General features: G+C 43.9%; 1 protein-coding gene across 2 annotated transcripts; it reads left to right on the forward strand.

The window, feature by feature from the left end:
• The first annotated feature begins 15 nt into the window (after positions 1-15).
• On the forward strand, positions 16-26180 carry XRCC6 (X-ray repair cross complementing 6). 2 transcript variants are annotated; one of them, XM_068970529.1, is made up of 13 exons: positions 16-43; positions 684-773; positions 3178-3290; positions 12065-12203; positions 12474-12728; positions 13385-13565; positions 15479-15665; positions 18820-18988; positions 21290-21451; positions 21907-22036; positions 23171-23271; positions 24992-25105; positions 25795-26180. In XM_068970529.1, the coding sequence occupies exons 2-13, from the start codon at positions 698-700 to the stop codon at positions 25989-25991; spliced, it is 1824 nt and encodes a 607-aa protein (XP_068826630.1). In that variant the 5' UTR covers positions 16-43; positions 684-697; the 3' UTR covers positions 25992-26180. The 2 variants fall into 2 exon arrangements, 1 of the variants encoding a protein (XP_068826630.1); XR_011144820.1 differs by lacking the exons at positions 24992-25105; positions 25795-26180 and having other exon boundaries at positions 21907-22344; positions 23171-23182.
• The last annotated feature ends 1582 nt before the right edge of the window (positions 26181-27762 follow it).

Here is a 27762-nt window from a genome sequence, read left to right on the forward strand (position 1 = left end):
CGCCCCGCCTTCCGCCCAAATTGATCTCTTCCTTGAGTTCAAGGTAGGCGGGAAGGGGCTGTTCTCTGTTTGTTGTTTGCTGGCCAGGGCTGGCTTCATTCTGCTTTGCCTATTCAGACTTGCGAGTAGCCCGTAGCCTCGCGGTGGGGCGGTGTCAGCGAGAAGTGTGCACACCCGAGGGGGTGGAGGAGACAGCCTCTCATCTCCGTTTCTTCTTTCGGGGAGAAGGCGGCACCTGGCCTTGGAGGGCGGCTTCGTTTGAGACCTCAGTGGGCATAGCTGGCTGAGGAGTTGGGGAGGATTTGGGGTCGGGATGAGGATAAGTGGGTCTGCTAAGAGACGGAGTACCCTGGACTGGGAATCTCCAGTCCAGATGATGCCGGAGACGAGACTGGACCACTAGGTCAGGCTACCCAAGCACACCCATTAGAGGGGTTATCACGGGCCACCGGCCCTGAATCGTCCGTAAGGGATATAGCTCAGGAGAGGCTGCTTCAGAAATGGTCCCCATGCCCGTTTACCTTTGCATCTCAATTACCAAGCACTCCAGGCAGTAGGATCCAGCATCCACATTTCTCACAAGTAACCTATAGCCTTTAGGACAGATCTCAGAGGATCCTAGGAGTGGATAACTTTTAGGTTTAAATTTACTTTGTTACTGATCTTCGCTTTCTTTCACCTAGTGAGCAGTAACAACATGTCAGGGTGGGAGTCTTACTACAAAAATCAGGGTGATGAGGAAGAAGAACAAGAAGAGGGCCTTGAAGCAGGTGGTAAGTGACTTTCATTAACATGTACCATTGTGTGTGTGTGTGAAAGACTTTCCCTGCCTATCTCTGCTGGATGACCCTTGTTGTCTCCTGGCCCACCCTTCTCTCCCCAGAGAATCTCCAGTACTTTCCTCCCTTTGAACTTTGCAGAGCTGCTCTGAAAGTGAAAATGAAAGTTGCTCAGTCATGTCTGACTCTTTGCGACCCCTGTGGACTATACAGTCATGGAATTCTCCAGGCCAGAATACTGGAGCGGGTAGCCATTCCCTTCTTCAGGGTATCTTCCCAACCCAGGGATCGAACCGAGGTCTCCCAAATTGCCGGCTGATTCTTTACCAGCTGAGCCCCCAGGGAAGCCCTAGGCACTTTTATTCGGGTCCTACTCTAGTCTATGGTACATTCCTAGTCTTAAACTTTGGCTGGGCACTGATAGATTGAGCTCCAATAAATTACGCTGAAACATTGGTATTAACGGTCACCTTAGGTGGCTCAGGTAAGAACCTTCCTCACCCAGGAAAGTAGTTTTTCTCATTCTTGGACCTCAGTGCAAAAATGCTTTCACCCTACAATAACTGCAGCAACCAAAGAGTAAATGTTAGCAACACAGATACAAGAGTCATTCCTTCACCTTAGCCTGGTGTTTTGGGAGTATGTGTTCAGGCAACACAGTAACACATAGGCCAAAGGAAAAGAAACAAGGGTTGCATGTCTTGTTCAGTTAATAAGTTGCATCCAACTCTTTGGGATCCCATGGACTACAGTTCGCCTCCCCTGTCTTTCATTGTCTCTCAGAGTGCTGAGATTCATGTCCACTGGGGCAGTATGCTATCTAACCATCTCATCCTCTGCTGCCCCCTTCTCCTTTTGCCTTCAGTCTTTCCCAGCATCAGGGTCTTTTCCAGTGAGCTGGCTTTTTGCATCAGGTGGCCAAAGTATTGGAGCTTCAGCATCAGTCCTTCCAATGAATATTCAGGGTTGATTTCTTTTAGGAAATCATGTATTCTACATATGGTTAATTTAAGTCCTGGGTAGAAAATTTTAAAGTATTTTTATTAAAAGTGAGAAATATAAGAAATATAAAAATGGAAGATCTGTAATCTACATAATCTACCACTCTTACACAGCCATTACTAGCATTTTGGCAGTTAGCATATTTCCTTCCTATGTCTTTCAGACTATGTGTTTCCTAAGTATATATAGTCTGTTTTTGTTTGTATCTGATTTTTATATAATTGTAATCATAGTGCTTATATTTCCTTCTTTTTAATTATACTTTCAAATTTTATGTTTTTCAAAAAGAATTTTAAACATAACTTTGTGTACCTTTTTTCTTTACTGTACTATAGATATATCTTTCCATGTAACTGCAAATATAGCCTCTGACTCATTTTAAATGTGCTGTGAATTTTTTCAGTCTACCTTCCTTTGGACATTTTAGTTTTACTTTAATAAACAACATTGTGGAAATTTTTGCATAGGGTTTTTCCATATCATATTTTCTTAATATAGATTCCTAAGAAGTAAAATTTATTGGCTCAAGGTAGAATTTTTCTTTGAGGTTCTTGACATGTATTGCTTTAGAAAAGATGGGTAAATAAATTTATTGCATTAGGAAGAAGCATAGTCAAAAGGGAGACAACCAGATATTATATGTCTTTTTATGAAAAACTCAACATCACCTATAATGTAATTATGCCAGAAAAAAAAAAAAAAAGAACACCAAATCTGATGAAGTCTCTATAGGTCCTTTGTGGAAAAGACCGAACTATGTTAATCTACATCAGAAGAATGTAGTCAAGCAAAATCCAGAAGGTGGAAAACTATATGACATAGTATCTAGGTCCTTCGGCAAATAAATTATAAGAGACAAAAGACAGAGGGGCTATCCATGGATTAAGAGGCTTTAAAAACTGTGTTTTTTTTTTTTTTTTTTTTAAGTCAAAACCAGTGTGTAGAAATGTTGGCTTGGATGATTAAACTATAAAGAAAAATAATGAAAAATGATTACCAAAGTCAGGATGGTGGTTACACTTGGGAGGAAGGTGGGTGTTAAAATTGGAAGGGGACCTGGAGAGGGCTTCAGGGGTGACTGGCAAGATTCAATTTCTTAATGTGCTGTTGATTTTAAGAATGCTTGCCTTTTTTTCTTTTGGGTTGCATTGCATGAGCATGGCTTGCCAAATCTTAGTTCTCTGGCCAGGGATTGAACCTGTGTCCTCAGCAGTGAAAGCATGGAGTCCTAACCACTGGACCACAAAGGAGTTCCCTAGGGGCGTTCATCTTATAATAATTCATCAGGTTATAGTTTTGCTTAATGGGCTTTTTCTATTTGTTTTATATGAATAATAAACATGATAAATGTGAAACAACTGCAAATACTTCCTTCAAATTTTTTTTCCCCCCATAGGAGATTATTCATATTCAGGAAGAGATAGTTTGATTTTCTTGGTTGACGCTTCCAGGGCCATGTTTGAATCTCAGGATAAAGATAAGTTGACTCCTTTTGACATGAGCATCCAGGTGAGACTACCTTTTCATTTAATTAAACAAACAAAAAAGTATTAACACCCCTTTAAAAAATGTGGACTCTTAGAAAAGTTTGTTTGGATTGATAAATGGTGGTTAGCCTCGTAGGATGGCTACCTATACTTGCAGCTGAGAAAGAGTAGCAGGAGTTGGAGAGCAGGCCCATTTTATTTTGGGTTTGAACTTCTGACCCTGGGAATACATTGCTCCCACCTTCTGTGTTAGCTCTGGTAGTAGAAGTCAGCTCCTCTTTCTCTAGAGATGTTTGTGTAAAGGAAGGAAAGAAGTTCCAACAATTATGCTGTGAGGTAAGTCCTTTTGTAAGTAATTATGTGGAAGCTGAGTATTACTTGTGATTGTGGAAGATTATTACAGCAAGAAAACAAACAACCTAATTTTTATTTATTAATTTTATTTTGGTTGTGCTGGATCTTCGTTGCTGCATGCAGGTTTTCTGTAGTTGCAGCGAGGCGGGGCTGCTCTCTATTTACACTGTAAGGGCTTCTCATTGCGGGGCCTTCTCCTTGCAGCACGTGGGCTCTAGGTCATGCAGGCTCAGTAATTTTGGCTCCTGGGCTCTAGAGCCTGGGCTCAGTAGTCATGGTACACTGGCTCAGGCAATCCTCGGGATGTGGGATCTTCCTCCACCAGGAATTGGACTCATGTCACCTGCATTGATAGGAGGATTCTTTGTTTGTTTGTTTAATAATCATTTATTTATTAGGCTGCGTTGGTCTTAGATGCAACACTCGAGCTCTCTAGTTGTGCACGTGGACTTAGTTGCTCCATGGCATGTGGGGTCTTAGTTCCCCTACCAGGGACAGAACCCATGTCCTTTGCATTGCAAGGCAAATTCCTAACTACTGGACCACCAGGGAAGTCCTGGCAGGAGGATTCTTAACCACTGTACCACCAGGGAAGCCCTGGACAACCTAATTTAGAAATGAGCACAAGACCTGAATATACATTTCTCTAAAGATGTTCAAATGTCCAAAAGCACATGAAAAGACGCTCGACATCTTGAGGCATTCAGTTCAGTCCAGTTCAGTCGCTCAGTCGTGTCCGACTCTTTGCGACCCCATGAATCGCAGCACGCCAGGCCTCCCTGTCTATCACCAACTCCCGGAGCTCACTCACACTCACGTCCATTGAGTCAGTGATGCCATCCAGCCATCTCATCCTCCATCACCCCTTCTCCTCCTGCCCCCAATCCCTCCCAGCATCAGAGTCTTTTCCAATGAGTCAAATCTTTGCATGGGGTGGCCAAAGTACTGGAGTTTCAGCTTTAGCATCATTCCTTCCAAAGAAATCCCAGGGCTGATCTCCTTCAGAATGGACTGGTTGGATCTCTTTGCAGTCCAAGGGACTCTCAAGAGTCTTCTCCAACACCATAGTTCAAAAGCATCAATTCTTTGGTGTTCAGTTTTCTTCACAGTCCAACTCTCACATCCATACATGACCACAGGAAAAACCATAGCCTTGACTAGACGGACCTTTGTGGGCAAAGTAATGTCTCTGCTTTTGAATATGCTATCTAGGTTGGTCATAACTTTCCTTCCAAGGAGTAAGCATCTTTTAATTTCATGGCTGCAGTCACCATCTGCAGTGATTTTGGAGCCCCCCAAAATAAAGTCTGACACTGTTTCCACTGTTTGCCCATCTATTTCCCATGAAGTGAAGGGACCGGATGCCATGATCTTCGTTTTCTGAATGTTGAGCTTTAAGCCAACTTTTTCACTCTCCACTTTCACTTTCATCAAGAGGCTTTTTAGTTCCTCTTCACTTTCTGCCATAAGGGTGGTGTCATCTGCATATCTGAGGTTATTGATATTTCTCCCAGCAATCTTGATTCCAGCTTGTGTTTCTTCTAGTCCAGCATTTCTCATGATATACTCTGCATAGAAGTTAAATAAGCAGGGTGACAATATACAGCCTTGACGTACTCCTTTTCCTATTTGGAACCAGAGTGTTGTTCCATGTCCAGTTCTAACTGTTGCTTCCTGACCTGCATACAGATTTCTCAAGAGGCAGGTCAGGTGGTTTGGTATTCCCATCTCTTTCAGAATTTTCCACAGCTTATTGTGATCCATACAGTCAAAGGCTTTGGCATAGTCAATAAAGCAGAAATAGATGTTTTTCTGGAACTCTCTTGCTTTTTCCATGATCCAGTGGATGTTGGCAATTTGATCTCTGGTTCCTCTGCCTTTTCTAAAACCAGCTTGAACATCAGGAAGTTCACGGTTCACATATTGCTGAAGCCTGGCTTGGAGAATTTTGAGCATTACTTTACTAGCATGTGAGATGAGTGCAGTTGTGTGGTAGTTTGAGCATTCTTTGGCATTGACTTTCTTTGGGATTGGAATGAAAACTGACCTTTTCCAGTCCTGTGGCCACAGCTGAGTTTTCCAAATTTGCTGGCATATTGAGTGCAGCACTTTCACAGCATCATCTTTTAGGATTTGAAATAGCTCAACTGGAATTCCATCACCTCCACTAGCTTTGTTCGTAGTGATGCTTTCTTACCGGGGTCCAGCCCCAGCAGGATCCAGGGGTACCCGCAGGAGAGACGGTGTCGGCGAGAGAGAGAGAGAGAATGAATGTTGCAGTTAAGAAAGTAGAGGAGAGGAAGAGGTTGATATTCCTTGGTTTACACAGAAAGCCGATAAAGCACCTACATGGGACTTGCTCTGTTCACGAAGGCCTCAGGTGCCCTCTCGCCCTCAGGCGAAGGTGCAGAGCACCTTCTTGAGAGGGTCTTAGAAGCCCTGGCAGAAAAGTGAACTCAGAGAACCTCTGTGCTCCAGGGGAATCACCTGAAAAAGAAAGAGAAAGAGAAAGAATGACACGGAGAGACCAAGCCTCAGTGAGCAAGGCCCACAACTTTATTTTCAAAAGGAGCTTTTATACCTTAAGTTGTACATAGAGAATAATGGAAGATGTAGAGTCATGCAGGGTCGGCAGTCCTGACCCTTATCGAGACCAGGCTTTCTTTCTGCATACCTTTCCATTTACAAAGGTCTTAGGTGATTTACATCATCTTCTGGCCAGGAGGCCTGATAACATTTTATGACTCTTTGTTCTGATAAAGTTTCAGTTCAGTTCAGTTCAGTCGCTCAGTCGTGTCCGACTCTTTGCAACCCCATGAATCACAGCACGCCAGGCCTCCCTGTCCATCACCATCTCCCAGAGTTCACTCAGACTCACGTCCATCGAATCTGTGATGCCATCCAGCCATCTCATCCTTGGTCGTCCCCTTCTCCTCCTGCCCCCAATCCCTCCCAGCATCAGAGTCTTTTCCAATGAGTCAACTCTTTGCATGAGGTGGCCAAAGTACTGGAGCTTCAGCTTTAGCATCATTCCTTCCAAAGAAATACTTATTTTCTCTAAAGGTCATTTTTCTAAAGTCTAGCACCATTCTCCAAAAGCACTAGATAAAGTTGCATTCCTATAGGGCAAAGGTGCAGTGGGCTGTAACAGAGAATTTATTAACTCAAGGTTTAATGTTAATACCAAGGCTACTACTTGTATTTCTATATATCAACTATATTAATTAATGCACTCCCAGGCACACAACGAAAGATATGAAAACACAGCAGCAAGCATTGGTTCAATAATGAAACCCTCCACCAGTACTACTATAATAATTTTTAACTCCTCAAAAGGCTCTATATTTTTAGAATGTTTTAAGCTTTCCGTGCCTCTCGTGGTTGGGAGGCTGTGAACAATCACAGGCATGGTTGTAAAAGTCCGGATAAACCTGTCAGGCAAGTTAGAAAGCCATCAGAAAGGTTTGAATTGAAACACTCCTATCATGCCCAGATCTTCCCTGGTGGCTCAGAGGCTAAAGTGTCTGCCTCCAATGCGGGAGACCTGGGTTTGATCCCTGGGTCGGGAAGATTCCCCTGGAGAAGGAAATGATAACCCACTCCAGTATTCTTGCCTGGAGAATCCCATGGACAGAGAAGCCTGGTAGGCTACAGTCCACGGGGTCGCAAAGAGTCAGACACAACTGAGCGACTTCACTTTCACTTTCACTTATCATGCCCAGGAGACTTATTAACTAGAGCCCTAAGCTGATTTTCTCCAGAGAACGGCGGTTGGGGATAGCCCCCTGTTAATGTCAGAAAGCATTAGTGAAGACATAAAATAGTAAGACAGACAGATTCTGGTTTTGGGGTAGATGCTCGAGCAGGTCCATGGGGTCCCTCGAGTCCTGATCCACCTTGCCCGTTAGGTCTCTTCCGCATGACCTTGTCATGGGTGGGATCTCCCGTGCTGGCTCCCGGCACTTTCTAAGGCCCACTTGACTTTCACATTCCAGGATGTCTGGCTCTAGATGAGTAATCACATTTTGATTATCTGGGTCGTGAAGGTCTTTTTTGAATAGTTCTTCTGTGTATTCTTGCCACCTCTTCTTAATATCTTCTGCTTCTGTTAGGTCCATACCATTTCTGTCCTTTATCGAGCCCATCTTTGCATGAAATGTTCCCTTGGTATCTCTGATTTTCTTGAAGAGATCTCTAGTCTTTCCCATTCTGTTGTTTTCCTCTATTTCTTTGCATTGATCACTGAAGAAGGCTTTCTTATCTCTTCTTGCTATTCTTTGGAACTCTGCATTCAGATGCTTATATCTTTCCTTTTCTCCTTTGCTTTTTGCTTCTCTTCTTTTCACAGCTATTTGTAAGGCCTCCCCAGACAGCCATTTTGCTTTTTTGTATTTCTTTTCCATGGGGATGGTCTTGATCTCTGTCTCTGGTACCATGTCAGGAACCTCATTTCATAGTTCATCAGGCACTCTATCTATCAGATCTTTAGGCATTAGAGAAGTGCAAACCAAAACTGAAATGAAGTTCATACCCACTGCTGCTACTGCTAAGTTGCTTCAGTTGTGTTTGACTCTGTGCAACCCCATAGATTGCAGCCTACCAGGCTCCCCTGTCCATGGGATTCTCCAGGCAAGAACACTGGAGTAGGTTGCCATTTCCTTCTCCAATGCATGAAAGTACTGGAGTGGTGTGCCATTGCCTTCTCTGATCATACCCACTAGAGCTGGTATAATTAAAAACAAAAAAAGAACAATAGGAAGTGTTGGCAAGGATGTGGATAAAGTGGAACCCTCATACGTTGCAGGTGGGAATATGAAATGGATCAGCTGCTGTGGAAAACAGTTTGGCGGTTCCTCAGAAGCTTAAACATAGACTTATTATTTGACCCAGGAGGGGAACTCCTGGGTATTTACCCAATTAAATAACAAACAGCTTCTCAAATCCTAATTCTGCCACTTACAAACTGTATGATATTAAGAGAGTTGCTAAAGCTTTTATACATTTTCTCATCTGTAAAATGGAAATAATAATAGTACCTGCTGTGTCAAATTGTCAAAATTAAATATTTTCATTTTTTAGATTGAGATGTAATTCACAAAACAAAATTAGGAAGTAATTTCATCACCATTTTGAAGTATACAGTTTTAAGGTATTTAGTCATTCATGTCACCACTCCCTATCTCATTCTAAAACTTTTTGAATGGATAAACAAAATGTTTATATATAGTCAGTCAGTTCAGTTGCTCAGTTTTGTCCTACTCTTTGGGACCCCATGGACTGCAGCACGCCAGGCTTCCCTATCTATCACCAACTCCCAGAGCTTACTCAAACTCATGTCCGTCGAGTCAGTGATGCCGTCCAGCCATCTCATCCTCTGTCATCCCCTTCTCCTCCCACCTTCAATCTTTCCCAGCATCAGGGTCTTTTGCATTGAGTCAGTTCTCACATCAGATGGCCAAAGTATTGAAGTTTATATTTAGGTGGAATATTATTGTTGTTATTTAGTCACTAAGCCATTCTGGCTCTTTTGTGACCCCATGGATTGCAGCCCATCAGGTTCTTCTGTCCATGGAATTTTGTAGGCAAGAATACTGTAGTGGGTTGCCATTTCCTTCTCCAGGGGGTCTTCCTGACCCAAGGATCAAATCTGAGTCTCTTTCATTGGCAATCGGATTCTTTACCACTGAGCCACCGGGGAAGCCAAATGGACTGAAGCAATAAAAACGAATGAAGTACTGATACAAGCTACAAGGTGATTGAACCTTGAAAACATTAAGTGAAAGAAGCCAGGCAAAAGGTCACATTCTGTATGTTTGCATTTATATGAAATACAGAATAGATAATCCACAGCGAATGCAGGTGGGTAGTTGCCCCAGGCTGGAGGGGGAGGGAAGAATGGGGAGCAACTTCTTAATGGGTATGGGGTTTGCTTTTGGGATGATGAAAATGTTTGGTAACCGTTACAGATAGAGGTGGTGGCTGTACAACATTGTGAGTGTATTAATTGAACACTGAATTGTTCACTTTGAAATGGTTAGTTTTGTTATGTGAATTTCACCTCAATTAAACCTGTTACTATTTCTCCACAGAGAAGAATTTCTAAGGATTTATTGTATATCTTGTTTCTCATATTTTTGCAGTTGGGAATCAAAGAGAGGTTTCTCATGTTCTAATTTCTATATAAATAGTTCTTTCGGTTGACAAGTCAGAATATCTTGCATCTAAAAAAAAGAATAAAAACAATTTTGAACCTTAAAGCAGTGGTTTTCAGTCTTTAACCTACATCATGCGGGGCTTGTTGACACAGATTGTAGGACCTCGCCCCGCAGTCAGAATTTCTGATCCTATAGGTCTAGAGCAGAGTGCAAGAATTTGCATTTCCAGGGACTTCCCTGGTGGTGCAGTGGTCATGTTTCCACTGCAGGGGGCTTGTGTTTGATCCCTGGTTGGGGAACTAGATCCCACATACAGAGGCCAAAAAGGAAAGAAAACGCTTGTCCAGCGAAGTTCCAAAGTGATGCCAGTGCTTGCAGATCACTCTTTGAGGAACACCGCTTTAACATTTTTTGGATCACGGGCCTCTTAGGAGATGTGATGAAGGCTATATACCCTCTGCCCCAAGATGATACACTTACAGTATATGTAGAAAGATTGCTATGTGTAATTTTACAGGGCTCAGTGAAATGGGAATACCTAGAGAACCCAGAAAGAACCGCTGTATTATGCAGTGAATAAGTGGAACATTCACAGATGAACATAATGTATTTGATAAGGAGCAAGGAAAAAACATTTACTTATATTCTGTTTTAGTTTGTATGTGCTGTCTCTGTGTGTGGTTTATTTTAGAACATGAAGAAACCCTCACCAGGTTTTTATAGAAGTTTGTAGAGTGCTCAAAGAATAGATTAAAATATTTATAGAAATGATTGCCTTAAAGATTTTAATTGTCTTTAGACTTAATAAATAAAAATTTTAAATTTAAAAAATGACTCCTTGCCGTGAAGATTACTGTCAATGACTAGACATGCCATATATAAGTTCTGCATTCCAGGAGAGAGTTGCTAAGGAGGAAGACCAGGCAGAGTCTCAAGCAGGATATGGAGAGGGGTTGCCAGGGATGGTTTATTCCTCAGCTTTGCAGAATCAGAAACTTAATTTTGTCAGTGTCTCTAGAATTATAGGCCACAAGGCCTGACCCACTTATGAGACACTGATTTATCACATGCTGGCTTTGGTTTAAATGGATGGCTAGAACTTTCCTGGAATACTGATGTCTTTAAATGTGTAGTTAAGCAAATTTTATTTCAAAAAATGCTGTTGGTAGTTACAGATTTATTTCAGGTCACATATACTTTTTTAAAAAAACATTTTATTTATTTATTTATTTATTTTTGGATGCTCTGTGTCTTCATTGCCTGCAGGCTTTTCTCTAGTTGTAGGGATTGGGGGCTACTCTCTAGTTGGGGTTCTGGGCTTCTCATTCTTCTGTTATAGAGCGTGGGGTCTAGGTGCGTGGGCTTCAGTAGTTGTGGGGCACAGGCCTAGTTGCCCCACAGCCTGTGGGATCTTCCCGGACCAGGGATAGTACCTGGGTCCTATGCATTGGTAGGCGGATTCTTAACCACTGGTGGTGGTGGTTTAATTGCTAAGTCACTAACCACTGGATCCCCAGGGAAGCCCCCAGGTCACATATATTTAACATTTGCTTAAATTTTATTCATGTATATTTTGTTTCTTAGTATCAAGCTACTAGAGAAATGATAAAGTGGTCTGTCTAGACTCAGCTACTGAAGTAAATGACATCATTGGGACTCAAATTCTGGTTTTCTGATTCTGCTGCTGCTGCTGCTAAGTTGCTTCAGTCGTATCCGACTCTGTGTGACCCCATAGACGGCAGCCCACCAGTCTCCCTTGTCCCTGGGATTCTCTAGGCAAGAACACTGGAGTGGGTTGCCATTTCCTTCTCCAGTGCATGAAAGTGAAAAGCGAAAGGGAAGTCGCTCAGTCATGTCTGACTCTTCGTGACCCCATGGACTGCAGCCCACCAGGCTCCTCCATCCATGGGATTTTCCAGGCAAGAGTCCTGGAGTGGGGTGCCATCGCCTTCTCCATTTCTGATTCTAGTGCTGGGCTTTTATTTATTTATTTCCCTATAGTAGAGTTTCCTTCCTGGGTATATACCTGGTTTCAATTCTCTGATTTATTATAGTAGGAACTGCTTATACTTCTGTTCTGTGTTTTATCACAATCTGCTTTTTTGTTATCATAATGTAAATGGCCAGCATTCTCACTGGTTTGTGAGTTTCCTGAAGGTAGGAGTCATGCCTTACTCAAAGGCCATGTACAAATTCAGCACATATATTGAGTGCCCTACTAGGAATTTGTGGAGCTTAAGTTTAGTGGTAAATAATATTAACTGAAATTTTGTTTTTGTTTTTTCAGTGCATCCGGAGCGTATACACCAATAAGATCATAAGCAGTAATCGAGATCTCTTGGCAGTGGTGTTCTATGGTACCAAGAAGGACAAAAATTCAGTGAATTTCAAAAATATTTACGTCTTACAGGAATTGGATAATCCAGGTCAATAGTATTCTGTGATCAACCTTTCCCTTTCACATGAGAAGGTAACTGCCAGGCATAAGGAGGGCTGTGGAGGAGGAAGCAATGACATCTTGACTGGGAGTATGCTTTCCTGCACAAGGGGGTTCTTCCTGGGATGTGGACCTCTGTGGCGTGGGTTAATCAGCGCTGGGTGTAAAAGAGACCCTAGGCCCTTCTGTTGGTTTTGTACGTGTGGCCGCTGACACCGTTCTGACTTTGCTGCTCATTTAACCCCCTGTCTCCGATCAGGTGCTAAACGAGTGCAGGAGCTTGACAAGTTTAAGGGGCAGGAGGGGAAGAAATATTTCCAAGACCAAATTGGCCACGGCTCTGATTACTCCTTAAGTGAAGTGCTGTGGGTTTGTGCCAACCTCTTCAGCGACGTCCAGTTCAAGATGAGCCATAAGAGGATCATGCTTTTCACCAATGAAGATGACCCCCACGGTGATGACAGTGCCAAAGCCAGCCGGGCCAGGACCAAAGCTGGGGATCTCCGGGACACTGGTTGGTATTCTCATTCTGGTGTTTTTTTTTTTTTTTTCAACAGCTCCATTATAGCTCAGTTTTATTCAGCAAACAAAGGATAGTACACCCTCTCCCCAAAGGAGAGGCCTCCAGTCTTTATTTATTTGATCACATTGTGTGGCTTGTGGAAATCTTAGTTTCCCAACCAGAGATTGAACTCACGCCCCCTGTGGTGGAAGCATGAAGTCTTAACCATTGGACCATCGGGGAAGTCCCTTCTGTTGTTTTTTATTTTGGTCATTGTTTAGTTGCTAAGTCATGTTTTATTGCTTCTTTATAGCTGACGTTAAATATTTGCTTTTCACCCTTCAGAGGAAAATGAAAAAATAAAGTGAAGCTAGGGGAAACCCTTACGTAACATTCCCAGTGAAAATGGCCAGGCCATTAGCTGTCCGAAGCACTCTACCGGAGTGAGCTTTTCTTGACTTCAGTGCCACCACCAATGGTGGTTCTTTGAATAACCTTTCTGAAGTCATTAGAGCAGCTAATCCCCTTAACCACTTTCTCTAAGTCCTGAAAATGTTTATTATCAATCTAGTCTTAGAAGCATTTGTTTAGCATATTTAAACTTAACTGAAAAAAATTGTCCCTTGCTGGAAATTGTTTCCCCTCATTGTTGTCTGTCCTCGCCCCAGGTATCTTCCTTGACTTGATGCACCTAAAGAAACGTGGAGGCTTTGACATATCCTTGTTCTACAGAGATATTATCGTAGCAGAGGATGAGGACATAGGGATTCACTTTGAGGAGTCTAGCAAGCTCGAAGACCTGTTGAGGAAGGTTCGCGCCAAGGAGACCAGGAAGCGTGTGCTCTACAGGTGGGTATTAAGCCTGGGTCAGCACCTTCAAGGCCCCTAACTAATCATAAGCCATGCATAGCTTTGACCTTCTTGGCAACTTAGCTCTGGGTTGTACCAGCTCTGGGTTATACCACTGCCTCACTGTGTTCCTCTTAAAAAATGTGCTTTATTTCAGGATGACACAAGTTATTTGCTTTTCTTTTTCTAGACAGAGCAGGTATGCTGTTTGTCAGAAGTAACACACCTCTCCACTCCTTTGGGGTAAACAGCTGTGGCCTAACGGTGTCCCCAGGTTCACTCTCGAGGACATTGTCAGTTTTTTCTCCTCTGTAGATTGGGGATAACAGTAGTACCTCATATAGAACAAAAACTCAATGCATGTTAATTATTATCATTGTTGTTGTGTTATTCTAGTTTCTTATTAAAAATGAAAAAGAGGAAGTGTTGGTTGCTCCCTCATGTCTGACTCTTTGGGATCCTGTGGACTGGAGCCCAGCAGGCTCCTCTGTCCATGGAATTCTCCAGGCAAGAATACTGGAGTGGATTGCCATTCCTTTCTTCAGGGGATCTTCCAGACCCAGGGATTGAACCTGAGTCTCCTGCACTGTAGGCAGATTCTTTACCATCTGAGCCATGGGAACCAGAGGGTTGGATTATCTTCTTTTAGAGAAGTTAGGATTAGAATCCTAAAGCCTCTTCAGTGTTTCTTACTGAAGAGCATCAGGCTTTGATTTTAGACAGCTTTCCTCAGTAGAGAAGACGACGACCATTGGTAGTTTTTGAGCTGTTTTCAAAAACTACAATTCCACTAGAAAACCCATGAAGTTTTTTAAGGAAACCAAGATGCATCTCTTTGCTGTAGTTAATAGTTTTGTTGTTGGTCTCTGTTTCCCCCAAGAAAAGAGGGGGGAAATTTCTCTTTTTCCTCAAATAAGCACCGTATCACCTTCCCCCTCTTCGTGAAACAGTAGAATATTGTTACTACTCCAGTTTGGAAATCTAGCATATTGGTGGAAGTGGCAGGGAGGATGAAACAGTGGTTGAAAGTAGGTTATGGAGTCAGATTGATTTGAATTATAGTCCTGGCCCCTTTGCTGTGTGGCCTGGGGTAAATCATGTAGCTTCTCTGAGCCTCAGTAAAATGGGAGCAAAAATGGTTCCTCCTTAAAGGACTGCTGTGATGATTAAAAGGAATAACGTAATTATAAACGGTAGCTAGTCTTACTATTTTGTGAAAGAGTCATTATAGGGTACTGGATAGAATAATAATAAATTGGAGCTATTTGAAAACGAATTGCCTAAGGCTTAGAAAATTATTACACTTGTCGTTGTTATAATAAAATAACATAATTATTTATTGCATGATTATTATGTGCCAGGCACCGTCCTAAGCTCTTTGTTTCCAGACTCTCAGGAACAAGTCTGATGGCTTGGCCTGGACAAGATATGCCCATCCTTTGGTCAAGGTAGGGCACGGTACTTTGCTGGACATTTTCCCAGAGCAGTAGGGAAAGGGAGATTCTCAAAGAAAAATTGCGGTTTCATGGTTAAAAGAAGAGGGAAGGTATACCAGACAAGCAGAAAGCACAGATAACATAGTACATATAGGGTTATGATGATGATTAAATGAGAGGAGAGCTGTAAATTGATTTAATAAATGGCTAGACTCAATTAAAAAAATCTTTACAGTACATTCTTTATCATTCTTTTAAGGAGTTAATAATATGTTCTGAAACTAATTTTTTGTGATACAGACCCTAAGATGTATTATAGCAAACTCCATTGTATTATTAAAATGCTTTATGTTTGTATTCAAAGAGCTTGAATTATTGGACGGGATAAAACAAATCAGGGCTTGGGAGCCATGAAGGAATTTTAGATAGGAAAGTATAATCTTTCAGTCCAAATTTAAAATTTTTTCTCTCCTTCAGGTTGAAGCTTAAACTCAACAAAGATGTAGCTCTCACTGTTGGCATTTATAATATGGTCCAGAAGGCTTACAGACCTTCTCCAGTGAGGCTTTATCGTGAAACCAATGAACCAGTGAAAACCAAGACCCGGACATTTAATGTAAATACAGGCAGTTTGCTTTTGCCTAGTGACACCAAGAGGTCCCAGGTAGGTCTTCCTTCTTAACTGAATTTTGTCCTGTTGAACTGTTGAGGAGGGAGACAGGATCAGTCTAACCAGTTAAGTAACCTTTCATGTGTGCATCCTTCCAGCCAAGTTGTTGTCATTACCCTTTGGAATATGGCATCTGGATCAGTAATACCTTAGGGGCTAGAAAGTTAGACCCCGTTATTTGAAAGAGACGTCAGTGAAAACTTCATCTCTCAGTCACTCAGCACATGCTACTCTGAGTCTCAACAGTCTAATTCCTTGCTCAGTACCATGGCAGAAAGGGTTTTATAGTTGACTGGGTAGGCGAGTTGTGTGTACTCAGTCGTGTCCAACTCTTTGCAACCCATAAACTGTAGCCCACCATGGCTCCTCTGTCTATGGGATTTCCCCGGCAGGATTACTGGAGTGGGTTGCCATTTCCTCCTCCAGGGAATCTTCCCGGCCCAGGGATCAAACCCAAGTCTCTTGCATCTCCTGCATTGGCAGGCAGATTCTTTACCACTGTGCTGAAGGGCTTCCTTAGTGGCTCAAGTGGTAAAGAACCCGGCTGCCAGTGCAGAAGACCAGGTTTGATCCCTGGGTTGGGAAGATCCCCTGGAGAAGGAAATGGCAACCCATTCCAGTATTCTTGCCTGGGAAATCCCATGAATAGAGGAGCCAGGCGGGCTGTAGTCCATGGGGTCACGAGAGTTGAACACAGCTTAGTGACTAAGCAGCAACAAGGAAGATGAGTTAGGGAAAGTGTGAAGTGTGTTAGATGTGAAGTGTACTCTTTTTTTAAGGGAGACGGTTGTTGTTATTGTTGTTGTTGTTTTGCCAAACTAATCACAGTTCTTCCCGTGTTTTGAAATGATACATGCATGCCTTCCTTAATCTGAAAGACTGACTAAGAATGTAGAACCTTATGTCTCATCCTGTCACCTTTGTTTAATCTGTAGAAGGATTTTAATTAATTCGGCTGTGCCGGGTCTTAGTCGCAGGATCTTTGATCTTCCTTGTGGCATGAAGGATCTTCTGGTTGTGGCACGGAGGATCTTTACTATTTAGTCGCAGCATTCAAACTATTATTAGTTGTGGCACGTGGGATCTAGTTTGCTGACCAAGGATGGAACCCAGGCCCCCTGCATTGGGAGCGTGGAGTCACTGGACCACCACTAGCCACTGGACCACCAGGGAAGTCCCAATATTCTGTTAATTTCTGCTGTATAGCAAAGTGATTCAGTTATATCTTGGGCTTCCCTGGTAGCTCAGCTGGTAAAGAATCCACTTGTAATGCAGGAGACCCGGGTTTGATTCCTGGGTCAGGAAGTTCCCACTCCAGTATTCTTGGGATTCCCTGGTGGCTCAGTCAGTAGAGAATTCGCCTGCTGTGTGGGAGATCTGGGTTTAGTCCCTGGCTTGCTCAAAGAAGGGAAAGGCTACCCACATCAGTATTCTGGCCTGGAGAATTTCACGGACAGAGGAGCCTGGCAGGCTACAGTCCGTGGGGTTCCAAAGAGTCAGACACGACTGAGCAACTCTCACTTTCATATATATCTATATATATATATTTATATATATATTCTTTTCCATTATGATTTATCTCAGCTCAGCATGTTGAATATAATACTTCCCTGTAGAAAGGTTTGATATCTAAAATTAAAGTTGAATAAGTCATCCTTTCTTTTTAATTATGCAAAATGTGGGAGAGCAATTTTGCATAAGTTCAAGACCTAGGAGGATCAACTAAGTGGCTAAAATTAGATATTACTTTGATTCAACCCTTGAGATGTTTTTTGGAGCACAAATTTCAGGCCAGAGTGTCTTGCCCTACTTTCGAGAAGGAGAAGATGACAAGAAATTTCCCCTTCCATTTTGGAGGTAGCTAGCACTCTTGCCTGGAAAATCCCACGGACAGAGGAGCCTGGTGGGCTGCAGTCCATGGGGTCGCTAAGTTGGACACGACTGAGCGACTTCGCTTTCACTTTTCACTTTCATGCATTGGAGAAGGAAATGGCAACCTACTGCAGTGTTCTTGCCTGGAGAATCCCAGGGACGGGGGAGCCTCATGGGCTGCCGTCTGTGGGGTCGCACAGAGTCGGACAGAGTCGGACATGACTGAAGCGACTTAGCAGCAGCAGCAGCAGCTTTCTATGTTGGTTTATTGATAGGCAGTACCTCTTCTGGTTACTGAGTTTCTTTCTTGATTCATTGTGCCTATAAGAAAAATCTTAAGAGCTCTTTTTTTTTTTTTTTTTAATAAAACTCAAATTTGATTGTTACTAATTTCTGTTACAAATCACATATTTAGGCTCCAGATGCAAATGCTGACATTTGAAAGTGTAACAGATAGTAACAGACGTTTGAAAGAGATGTGTGTGTGTCTGCCTCTCGTACTGAGACCTCTCACAGTACCTGACATAGGTCCTCAATGAATAGGTAAGGTTTGAGCATCCTTTATGTGTCGGGGTGGTGCCAAGAGTTTGTTGTTGTTGTTCACTAAAGTCGTGTCCAACTCTTTGCAACCTCATGGATTGAGAGTTTAGTACATGTTGTTACATGAGAGAAAGCATAAATGCTTAAAGAGCCAGGTCTTTAACACCAGACAGATGTGGTTTGGTTCAAGGCCCAGTTCACTTGTATAACCTGGAGCAAGTTAGTAACTATTGAGCATCAGTACTGCTGCTGCTGCTGCTAAGTCGCTTCAGTCATGTCCGACTCTGTGCGACCCCATAGACGGCAGCCCACCAGGCTCCCCCGTCCCTGGGATTCTCCAGGCAAGAACACTGGAGTGGGTTGCCATTTCCTTCTCCAATGCATGAAAATGAAGTCACTCAGTCGTGTCCGACTCTTAGCGACCCCATGGACTGCAGCCTACCAGGCTTCTCCGTCCATGGGATTTTCCAGGCAAGAGTACTGGAGTGGGGTGCCACACTCATCTGTAAAGCAGAGTTTTTAACATTTATCGCCTAAGAAGTTGTTACAGATGATAAACTGGATGGCAAAAGTGCAGTGCCTGGTCAGCCCTCAATGAATGTCCATTCTTATTGGTAGGAGGAAGGTGCTTCTTGCCCCTTAGAAGAACGCCGGTTTTAACTCGCTATTGTCATGTAGCAGCCATTTTGTCTCTGTGTAGCCTCTTTACATGGCTCTCGTCTTTCCCTTTCTATAGATCTATGGGCATCGCCAGATTGTATTAGAGAAAGAGGAAACAGAAGAGCTTAAGCGGTTTGATGAACCAGGTTTGATTCTCATCGGTTTCAAGCCCTTGATAATGCTGAAGAAGCACCATTACCTGAGGCCCTCCCTGTTCGTGTACCCCGAGGAGTCCCTGATAAATGGTAAGGGGCACAGGCCATGGGTAAACGAAGAAGTGATGTAGAAGGCAGTTTACCGAGCAGCATTTCCCAAATGCCTGCTGCTGGAAACTGTATAGGAGGCGTTACTGGGTGTTTTGAAAGCGTTTCTTATTTTAGAAACATGGGACTAAACAAAGATTTCTTTCAGTTCAGTTCAGTTCAGTCTCTCAGTCGTGTCCGATTCTTTGCAACCCCATGAATAGTAGCACGCCAGGCCTCCCTGTCCATCACCAACTCCCGGAGTTCACTCAGACTCATGTCCATCGAGTCAGTGATACCATCCAGCCATCTCATCCTCTGTCATCCCCTTCTCCTCCTGCCCCCAATCCCTCCCAGCAGCAGAGTCTTTTCCAATGAATCAACTCTTCGCATGAGGTGGCCAAAGTACTGGAGTTTCAGCTTTAGCATCATTCCTTCCAAAGAAATCCCAGGGCTGATCTCCTTCAGAATGGACTGGTTGGATCTCCTTGCAGTCCAAGGCACTCTCAAGAGTCTTCTCCAACACCACAGTTCAAAAGCATCAATTCTTCAGTGCTCAGCCTTCTTCACAGTCCAACTCTCACATCCATACATGACCACAGGAAAAACCATAGCCTTGACTAGATGGACCTTAGTTGGCAAAGTAATGTCTCTGCTTTTGAATATGCTGTCTAGGTTGGTCATAACTTTCCTTCCAAGGAGTAAGCATCTTTTAATTTCATGGCTGCAGTCACCATCTGCAGTGATTTTGGAGCCCAAAACAATAAAGTCTGACACTGTTTCTACTGTTTCTCCATCTATTTCCCATGAAGTGATGGGACCGGACGCCATGATCTTCATTTTCTGAATGTTGAGCTGTAAGCCAACTTTTTCAGTCTCCTCTTTCCCTTTCATCAAGAGGCTTTTTAGTTCCTCTTCACTTTCTGCCATAAGGGTGGTGTCATCTGCATATCTGAGGTTATTGATAATTCTCCCGGCAATCTTGATTCCAGTTTGTGTTTCTTCCAGTCCAGCATTTCTCATGATGTACTCTGCATATAAGTTAAATAAGCAGGATGACAATATACAGCCTTGATGGACTCCTTTTCGTATTTGGAACCAGTGTGTTGTTCCATGTCCAGTTCTAACTGTTGCTTCCTGATCTGCATACAGATTTTTCAAGAGGCAGGTCAGGTGATCTGGTTTAGGACCTACAATACACTGATACATATTGTGAATATCCAGGAGGGGATATGAAATTAGCATATTTAAAACTTACTTGCTTTAAAATTCTTTCTTGGAGGCATCAGATAGGGAGTTTGGGAAAAACAGAACACAAACCTGGCATCTTCCTTTGGGTTGCAATTAGAGATGGATGAACTTGGCCACTGGACTGATGCTGAAGCTGAAACTCCAATACTTTGACTACCTGACGCGAAGAACCGACTCATTGGAGAAGACCCTGATGCTGGGAAAGATTGAAGGTGGGAGGAGAAGGGGAGGACAGAGGATGAGATGGTTGGATGGCATCACTGACCCGATGGACATGAGTTTGAGTAGGCTCCGGGAGTTGGTGATGGACAGGGAGGCCTGGCGTGTTGCAGTCCATGGGGTTGCAGAGTCGGACACGACTGAGCAACTGAATTGAACTGAACTGAACTTGACCACTGGGTTTATCTGTCCAGACCTATATTCCTCTGTGCTATAACTAATGAACCCCCTGGAATCTGGACCTGACTGGTTTTCATTAGCAATTCAGGCTTATATCATTAGCCTGTTGTTGCTGCTAAGTCACTTCAGTCATGTCTGACTCTGTGCGATCCCACAGACAGCAGCCCACCAGCCTCCCCTGTCCCTGGGATTCTCCAGGCAAGAACACTGGAGTGGGTTGCCATTTCCTTCTCCAGTGCATGAAAGTGAAAAGTGAAAGGGAAGTCGCTCAGTCGTGTCCGACCCTCAGTGATGCCATGGACTGCAGCCTTCCAGACTCCTCCGTCCATGGGATTTTCCAGGCAAGAGTCCTGGAGTGGGGTGCCATTGCCTTCTCCGATCATTAGCCTAATGACAGTGAAAGTGAACTGACATCAGTAATTCACATTCCTAAATGGAGTGTTCGATGCTCCCAATCTCTTACTCCTTTCCTTTTTGTGCCTCTGCTCCCCCAACTTTTCCCTCTGCTCTGGGTCCGTCACCCCTGACCTATCTAAGTGTCAAAAGTCCTTTTAAGAAAATTGAAGAGAACCTGTAGGCTTATAACTTGGGCCAAGAGGGAAGAAAGGAGGAGACACCTTTAGGATGTAGACCCCTGGGACGTTTGTTTTCCAGGGAGCTCAACTCTGTTCAGTGCTCTGCTCACCAAGTGCCTGGAGAAGGAGGTCTTGGCTGTGTGCAGATACACACCGCGCCAGAACACCCCGCCTTGTTTTGTGGCCTTGGTGCCACAGGAAGAGGAGCTGGATGACCAGAAAATTCAGCTGGCTCCCCCAGGTAGGTGGAAGAGGTGATTTCAGGGCTTTTGAACCTGGCTTAAGCTTTGGAATCACTCATGGGATACCAGCTCAGACCAGCCAAAGCCGAGTCTCTAGGAATGGAGCCTGGGAATTGTGTATTTATAAGGTTGATGTTGTTAGTCGCGAAGTCGTGTCCGATTCTTTTGCAACCTTATGGAGTGTAGCCTGACAGGCTCCTCTGTCCATGGGATTTTCCAGGCAAGAGTACTAAGTGGGTTGCCATTTCCTTCTCCAGGAGGTCTTGCAGATCCAGGGATTGAACCCAGGTCTCCCACACTGTAGGCAGACGCTTTACTGTCTGAGCCACCGGGGAAGTCAGCCCCAGCAGCACAGGACACAAAAGGGTGAATCGGGGCTAAGAGAAAAACGACAGCTTGGTGACTGAAGCCTTTTATTAGGTCAAGTCTCTGAAGACATACCTTTCTTCCTCAGGCTTCCAGCTCGTCTTCTTGCCCTATGCTGATGACAAACGGAAGGTGCCCTTTACCGAAAAAGTCATGGCCAACCCAGAGCAGGTAGACAAGATGAAGGCTATTGTTCAGAAGCTCCGCTTCAAGTACAGGCGAGTGATGCATTATTCACAGGCTTTTTTTTGGATCTGCCTCTTGAGTTGAAGCTCTAACTGGAGTTTCGACTTAAACACAGACCAGGAGAATATGATTTTATTATTTTCCATTAACTGATGGTTTATAACTCTTTAGAAGCTATGCAGAGACTGAAAGGTCTGGAATTGTGCGAAGTGTTTATAGCTGGTTGGCCTGTTGTGCTGAGAAATCCAAGTTAGTTAGCTGAGTTTGCTCAACAAAGAAGCGGTAAGGAGGAGGTTCTTGGATGGCCTTCTTCTTGATTGTTGTCACACAGCAAGTAAAAGTAAGTAAATCCAGTGTCAACTGTTGCAAGCTTAAAAGGATAATTATATAATTCCAGTTACTCCCCCTCACATGCATGTAGACCATCTCCCAGAACCTTTGTAAAGTGACACCATTTTTTCACATTCCATCTTTTGTCTCTGGGCTACTTCTGAGCAAACTGACCTTCCTCCTTCAAAGGAAACCTCCTGATATAGTCCTTTATTGGACAAATGGAAGGAGTGTTAAGATTCTATCATGTGTCAGGCACTGTTTTAGTTACAGTTCCAACAGTATCTCATTTAGATAATTCAATGGCATTTTCATAAGAACCTGCCCATTTTACAGATGAAGCAACTGAGGCTTAGAGGAGTGCGGCAACTTGTCCAGATCACCCAGCTAAAAGGAACGGGGGCCAGGGTTCAAGTCTAGGACTGTATGCCTCTAGGTTCTTTCTCGTTTTTACTCTCATGTTGCTTTTGAATATGGTAGAAGAGACTATCGAGTTCATTATCTCCTCACCGCCCATCATCCGTCCTCCATCTTTTCTCTGTACGTGCCTCCCCTGGCCCTGCCTCCTCTATTTGTGTCTCTGCCCACAGCTGCCAGTGTCAGACAGATAGGTGGGTATTGTTTTGCTTTTAAGTTCACTTTTGGATCTTTAGCATCAGACAATAAATTGAAAACTGGTAAGAAAGAGGTTGATTCAAGAGAGAAGACTCCCAGCTGTTTTACCCTGGGTGTGTTTCTCAGCTGACCTTGGGCCTGGACTGTCTCAGCTGAGTTTTTATTTTCATTTTTTAAATATTTACATCTTTTAAAATTTATTCATGTTACTGTTTTATCAGAAGTGACAGCTTTGAGAACCCAGTCTTGCAGCAGCACTTCAGGAACATGGAAGCCTTGGCGCTGGATTTGATGGAGCCTGAGCAAACTGTGGACCTGACATGTAAGGAGGCCATAACCGAGCTGAGAAGTTCTTTTCATGGGAGGCTTTCATGTTAATTTTTCCTGCTCCAGTACTATGCATGCATTTCCTGGCAGCCTCTAAGTACTTGACCTTGTTGTTCAGGTCATCTCTGCTCGAGAGATTTTCTAGACCAGCTTAGATTGCCTGGGAACAGATCTGGCCAGTTCCGCAGTAAAAGGAGGAGACAGTGCCAGGTTTCTGAGACCCATCTCTGAAGTAGGCCACCTATGACTCCGTGTTGGTAAAAGTTAAAAACAACAATCTGTACCATTTATTGAGTGCTTGCTGTGTGCCGGGTACTGTTGTCCTATGTGTTGACTCATTTATTCCTGATGACCATGAGGTAGGTGCTGTTACTATCCTAGGTTGCAGAGAAGGGAGTGACTTGCCCCAGGCACTAAGTAGTAGTGGTAGATGGATTTAGGTTCAGAATCCTGTGAGCTGGCCCAGAGCCCTTGCTCTGAACCGCTGTGCCCACTGCTGCTCCATCAGATGGCATGCTCTGCCTTCAGAAAATGTACCTCTTTACCCGGCATGGAGGAGATCTGCCTGGCCTCTGAGCTCCCTGCTGTTCCCTGTCTGGATTGTGACTCTGATGTATTTCGGAAAAGGATGCATGACATTTAGCGATGTCAGTAAATACCCAGTGGAAAACAGGTTGGATTTAAGAGACTTTAGACAGAGGTTGAAAAGATCAGAACCATTAGTTTGGCCTTCTTGGCTTCCCAGTTATTAATGTTCTCTTTCATACTAGACAAAAGGAGCCAGCCTTAAAAGCATAAGAGTTATTGGACCTGGGTCATGGTGATGACTGTCAGCTGGGCCTGGCATGCCCCTGACCCCGCACCACTTCAGTCTTCTCTCTCACCCTCCTTCAGTTCATACGCTGCACAGCTGGCCTGCAGGGAGATCCAAAATGTCAGTCTGATCACATCGCTCCCCCATTCATAGCCCTTCAAAAGTCTCCCCAACACTCTTAGCCTGAGGCCTAGTTCCTGGGCAGGCATCTGAGGCTTCCGTGGCCTCGCCATGCTGCCTTTCTAGCCTCCTTGCTGGTCCTGCCCTCCTCATACCCCACCTGCAAGCTGTGCCACCTGCTGTCTCTCATTCCCGTGCCTTCTGCTGAGACTGGACTCAGCTTGCCAGACTGTCTGCACAGAGTCCTTCCTGGCCACTGCCCCACCGTGATCCCGCATGCCTGTGTGGCCTCTTCCTTCACGGCACTGCCGGACTCTGCTGCGTTGGTGATTTTACCTCCTCTCGCCTGGCCTGTAAGCCCTGAAGGCAGGGACTCTTGTTGAATCCCCTGGCTCTAGCCCTGTTCTCACCTCTGCCCCTTCTCTGCTGTTTGACCTCAGCAAAGTAATTTAACCTCTCGAATTTCCACCTCTGTAAAATGAGGAGAGGTTTCCCTACTCCAGAGATTGTTGGGAGGAGTAAATAAAAATAATAGTAAGTTTAAAGCATTTAAGAGAGTGCCTGGCTGTTGTGCTCATTAAGGGCAATTGTTAGAAGCTACTTGGTAAATGTTAGACTTTTACTGAACATTTTCGTGGCCAGGTGAGCTGCCTCCTGGAGCCGCCTTATACCTCCCCGTCTCAACAATTCCATATTTTCTTCTCTGGTTCCTGTAGATTTGGACTGGGCAGAGGCTGGGCTTGTGACTCACCAGGCCACTCTTCTTGTTTTTATTTTCTAGTGCCCAAGACTGAAGTAATGGATAAAAGACTGGGCTCCCTTGTGGATGAGTTTAAGGAACTTGTCTACCCACCAGATTATAATCCTGAGGGAAAAGTAACCAAGCGAAAACAAAGTAAGCAGCTGGGCATGGATGTTCAGTGGGTTTTTTTTTTTTCTGGCTGCACTGCACAGCTTACAGAGCATACTGCCTGTGTTTTCACCTAGAAGTTTTATGGTTTCAGGTCTTACATTTAACCCTTTAATCCATTTTGAGGTTTTTTTAAAGTATGGTGTGAGAAAGTAATTGATTCTTTTGCACATAGTTGCCCAGTTTCCCCAGCACCACGTATCGAAGAGGCTGTCTTTTCCCCCTATTCTTGTTTTCTTTGTCATATTTATTGCCCATGTAATGCAGGTTCATTTCTGGACTCTATCTGCTTCACGGATTTGTGTGTCTGTTTCAGGGCCAGTACTATATTTGATTACTGTAGCTTTGTAGTATAGTTTGAAAGTATAAATGCTTTTTGAATAAAGGAAGGAAGGAATGAATGACTTGCTCACCCAGAATGATCAGGAGTTTGGGGTAAACTGGTAAGACTTATGACCTTTAACTCCCTCCTAGATGTGATACTTTTTAAATTTTGTGTATAACTGAAGCTGCCTTATCAAGACACCTGTCTTCCCCAAGGTGTGCTAGGTGGGCATCACAGCTTTATGGAAGATGGTTAGCTGCTGCCCTGATCACATGAGGGCCCCTGTGCCATATACCTGGGATCCCACTGGTAGCCTTTCCAGTCACTCCCACCTGACCTCTGTCCTCAGATGATGAAAGTTCTGGAAGCAAAAGGCCCAAGGTGGAGTTGTCCGAAGAGGAGCTGAAGGCCCACGTCAGCAAGGGCACGCTGGGTAAGCTCACGGTGCCCGCACTGAAGGAAGCCTGCAGGATGTATGGGCTGAAGGGCGGGCTGAAGAAGCAGGAGCTGCTCGATGTCCTCACCGAGCACTTCCAGAAGGCCTGACCAGAGAGCATACAGCCAGCCACCCTTCCACAGTGTAGCCAGGCTGCCTGGTTTTGTTTGTATCAAGTCAAAGCCTTTCTTCTCCTGATCCAGGACGAGTCTGTGTGACAGAACTCAAGAACTTGGTTTATGAGACTTTCTGTTGCCATGGAGATAGCCCGCCCTCTCATTTTGCTGTGCCTTACTCTACTGTCTGAATAAAGAGCCTAACTTTGTACTACATACTGTTCTATAGTGTAAAAGAGAAAGGACGTCTCCTGTACATCCAAAGATGCCGTTGGCTGTGAGCTTTACTTTCTCTCCCAGTGGGAATGTGTTTCCTCCCAACGGAAACATCACTGAGGGTAGGGAAGAGTGGGACAGTTGGGGCACATGAACATGCTTAGGGATGGTAGTCCTGGCCTGGTTATATTCTGATCCTGTTTCCCACCTGTTCTCCTTTACACGTGTCAGGTTAAGATCTAAAGATCAGATTTCAGCAATAATAACAAGGTAACTTGTCTAATTCTTGTACCACTCGCTTCATGAGTACATAGCAACTCCCCTACTCTTGTTGTATTTTCTTAAGATGACATTCAAGTATACGAAGAGATACACATTTTCTGTTGCCCTGAGAATGTGGGTTGCAGTGTAAGTGAAATGAGTTATTCCTGTAATTTTTCAGGGGAGCTGTAGGAAGTTCAAGAAGATGAGGAGAGGTTTGATGGGAGAACGGAAAAAGGAGGGGTCCTTGGATTGGGAAAAGGGGAAGAGGAGGGGAGGGATCTCTCCGGGTCTCCCCATACCTTCCCTCCTTTATCCTCCCTGCCCCTTTCCTTGTTCCTTCTGCAGTTACTGCTTTTGAAGAATTAGCCTGAGAGAAGGAAGGAAGGCACCTGGAAGGGTTTTTATCCTCTGAGGATGGCTTGTAGGTCTTGTGTCTTTGAGACTAGAATGAGCATCTCATGACGTGAGTGTAGGAAGGATCAGGTTACTCTTGGAAGAGGTTTTCAGTTTTGGATTCTTTGCTCTGAGTTTTATGGATTTTTTTTTAACGTCTTTTTGCCTGTGTGTGTTTGGAAAGATGTTATATTCTTGTTTGGATTTCTTTCCTTATTTCGAGGAGAGGGAAAACAATTATCCAATTAGATTCTTTTGAGGAGACAGCAAGATAATGCAAAATCATTTAATACAGGAAGTGTTCATTCTTGTTGCTGGGAAATAAGACCACCCCTGCTAAATGACACATTTTTGGAAAACTCTGGGTTCTAGAGAGGGTTACAATGCCACAGAGGTAGATGGAAATCAGGCTGGCCATCTCAAGTAGGAGGGTAAGAATGAGTGCCACCGCTCGCTGGGCCTTTGCTTTCAAGCTGGTGAGAAGGCAACCTGGAGAGTCCCAGGCTTTTCTCTGCACACCTGCAGGCCCGTAGGGTCCTTTTCGAAACTCTGTCCTGTTTACAAAATGGAGAGGAGTTCAAGGGTCAAACAAAACATGGGTAACGTGAATGACGTCAGAAAAATAACCACTGAGGTCTGTGATAAAGAGCAATTGTGTGATCTCTGTTTCTCTGTAGATTAATGATGCTTGCCTTCTCTGCTGTTGAGCTCCTGGGAGAAAAACCATCATGTCCAAACATAATTTGGTTGGGCTCTTGTAAGCCCACAAGTCAGATTTAGTAGATTTACATCTTGGCTCCATCACACACATACAAATGACAGTAGGCAATTTACTTTGCATTTTCAAGCCTCAGTTTACTGATAAGAATAATAAGGCGGAATAATGAAAATA

This window comes from Capricornis sumatraensis, chromosome 4 (assembly GCF_032405125.1).
Source record: "Capricornis sumatraensis isolate serow.1 chromosome 4, serow.2, whole genome shotgun sequence".
Taxonomy (NCBI): domain Eukaryota; kingdom Metazoa; phylum Chordata; class Mammalia; order Artiodactyla; family Bovidae; genus Capricornis; species Capricornis sumatraensis.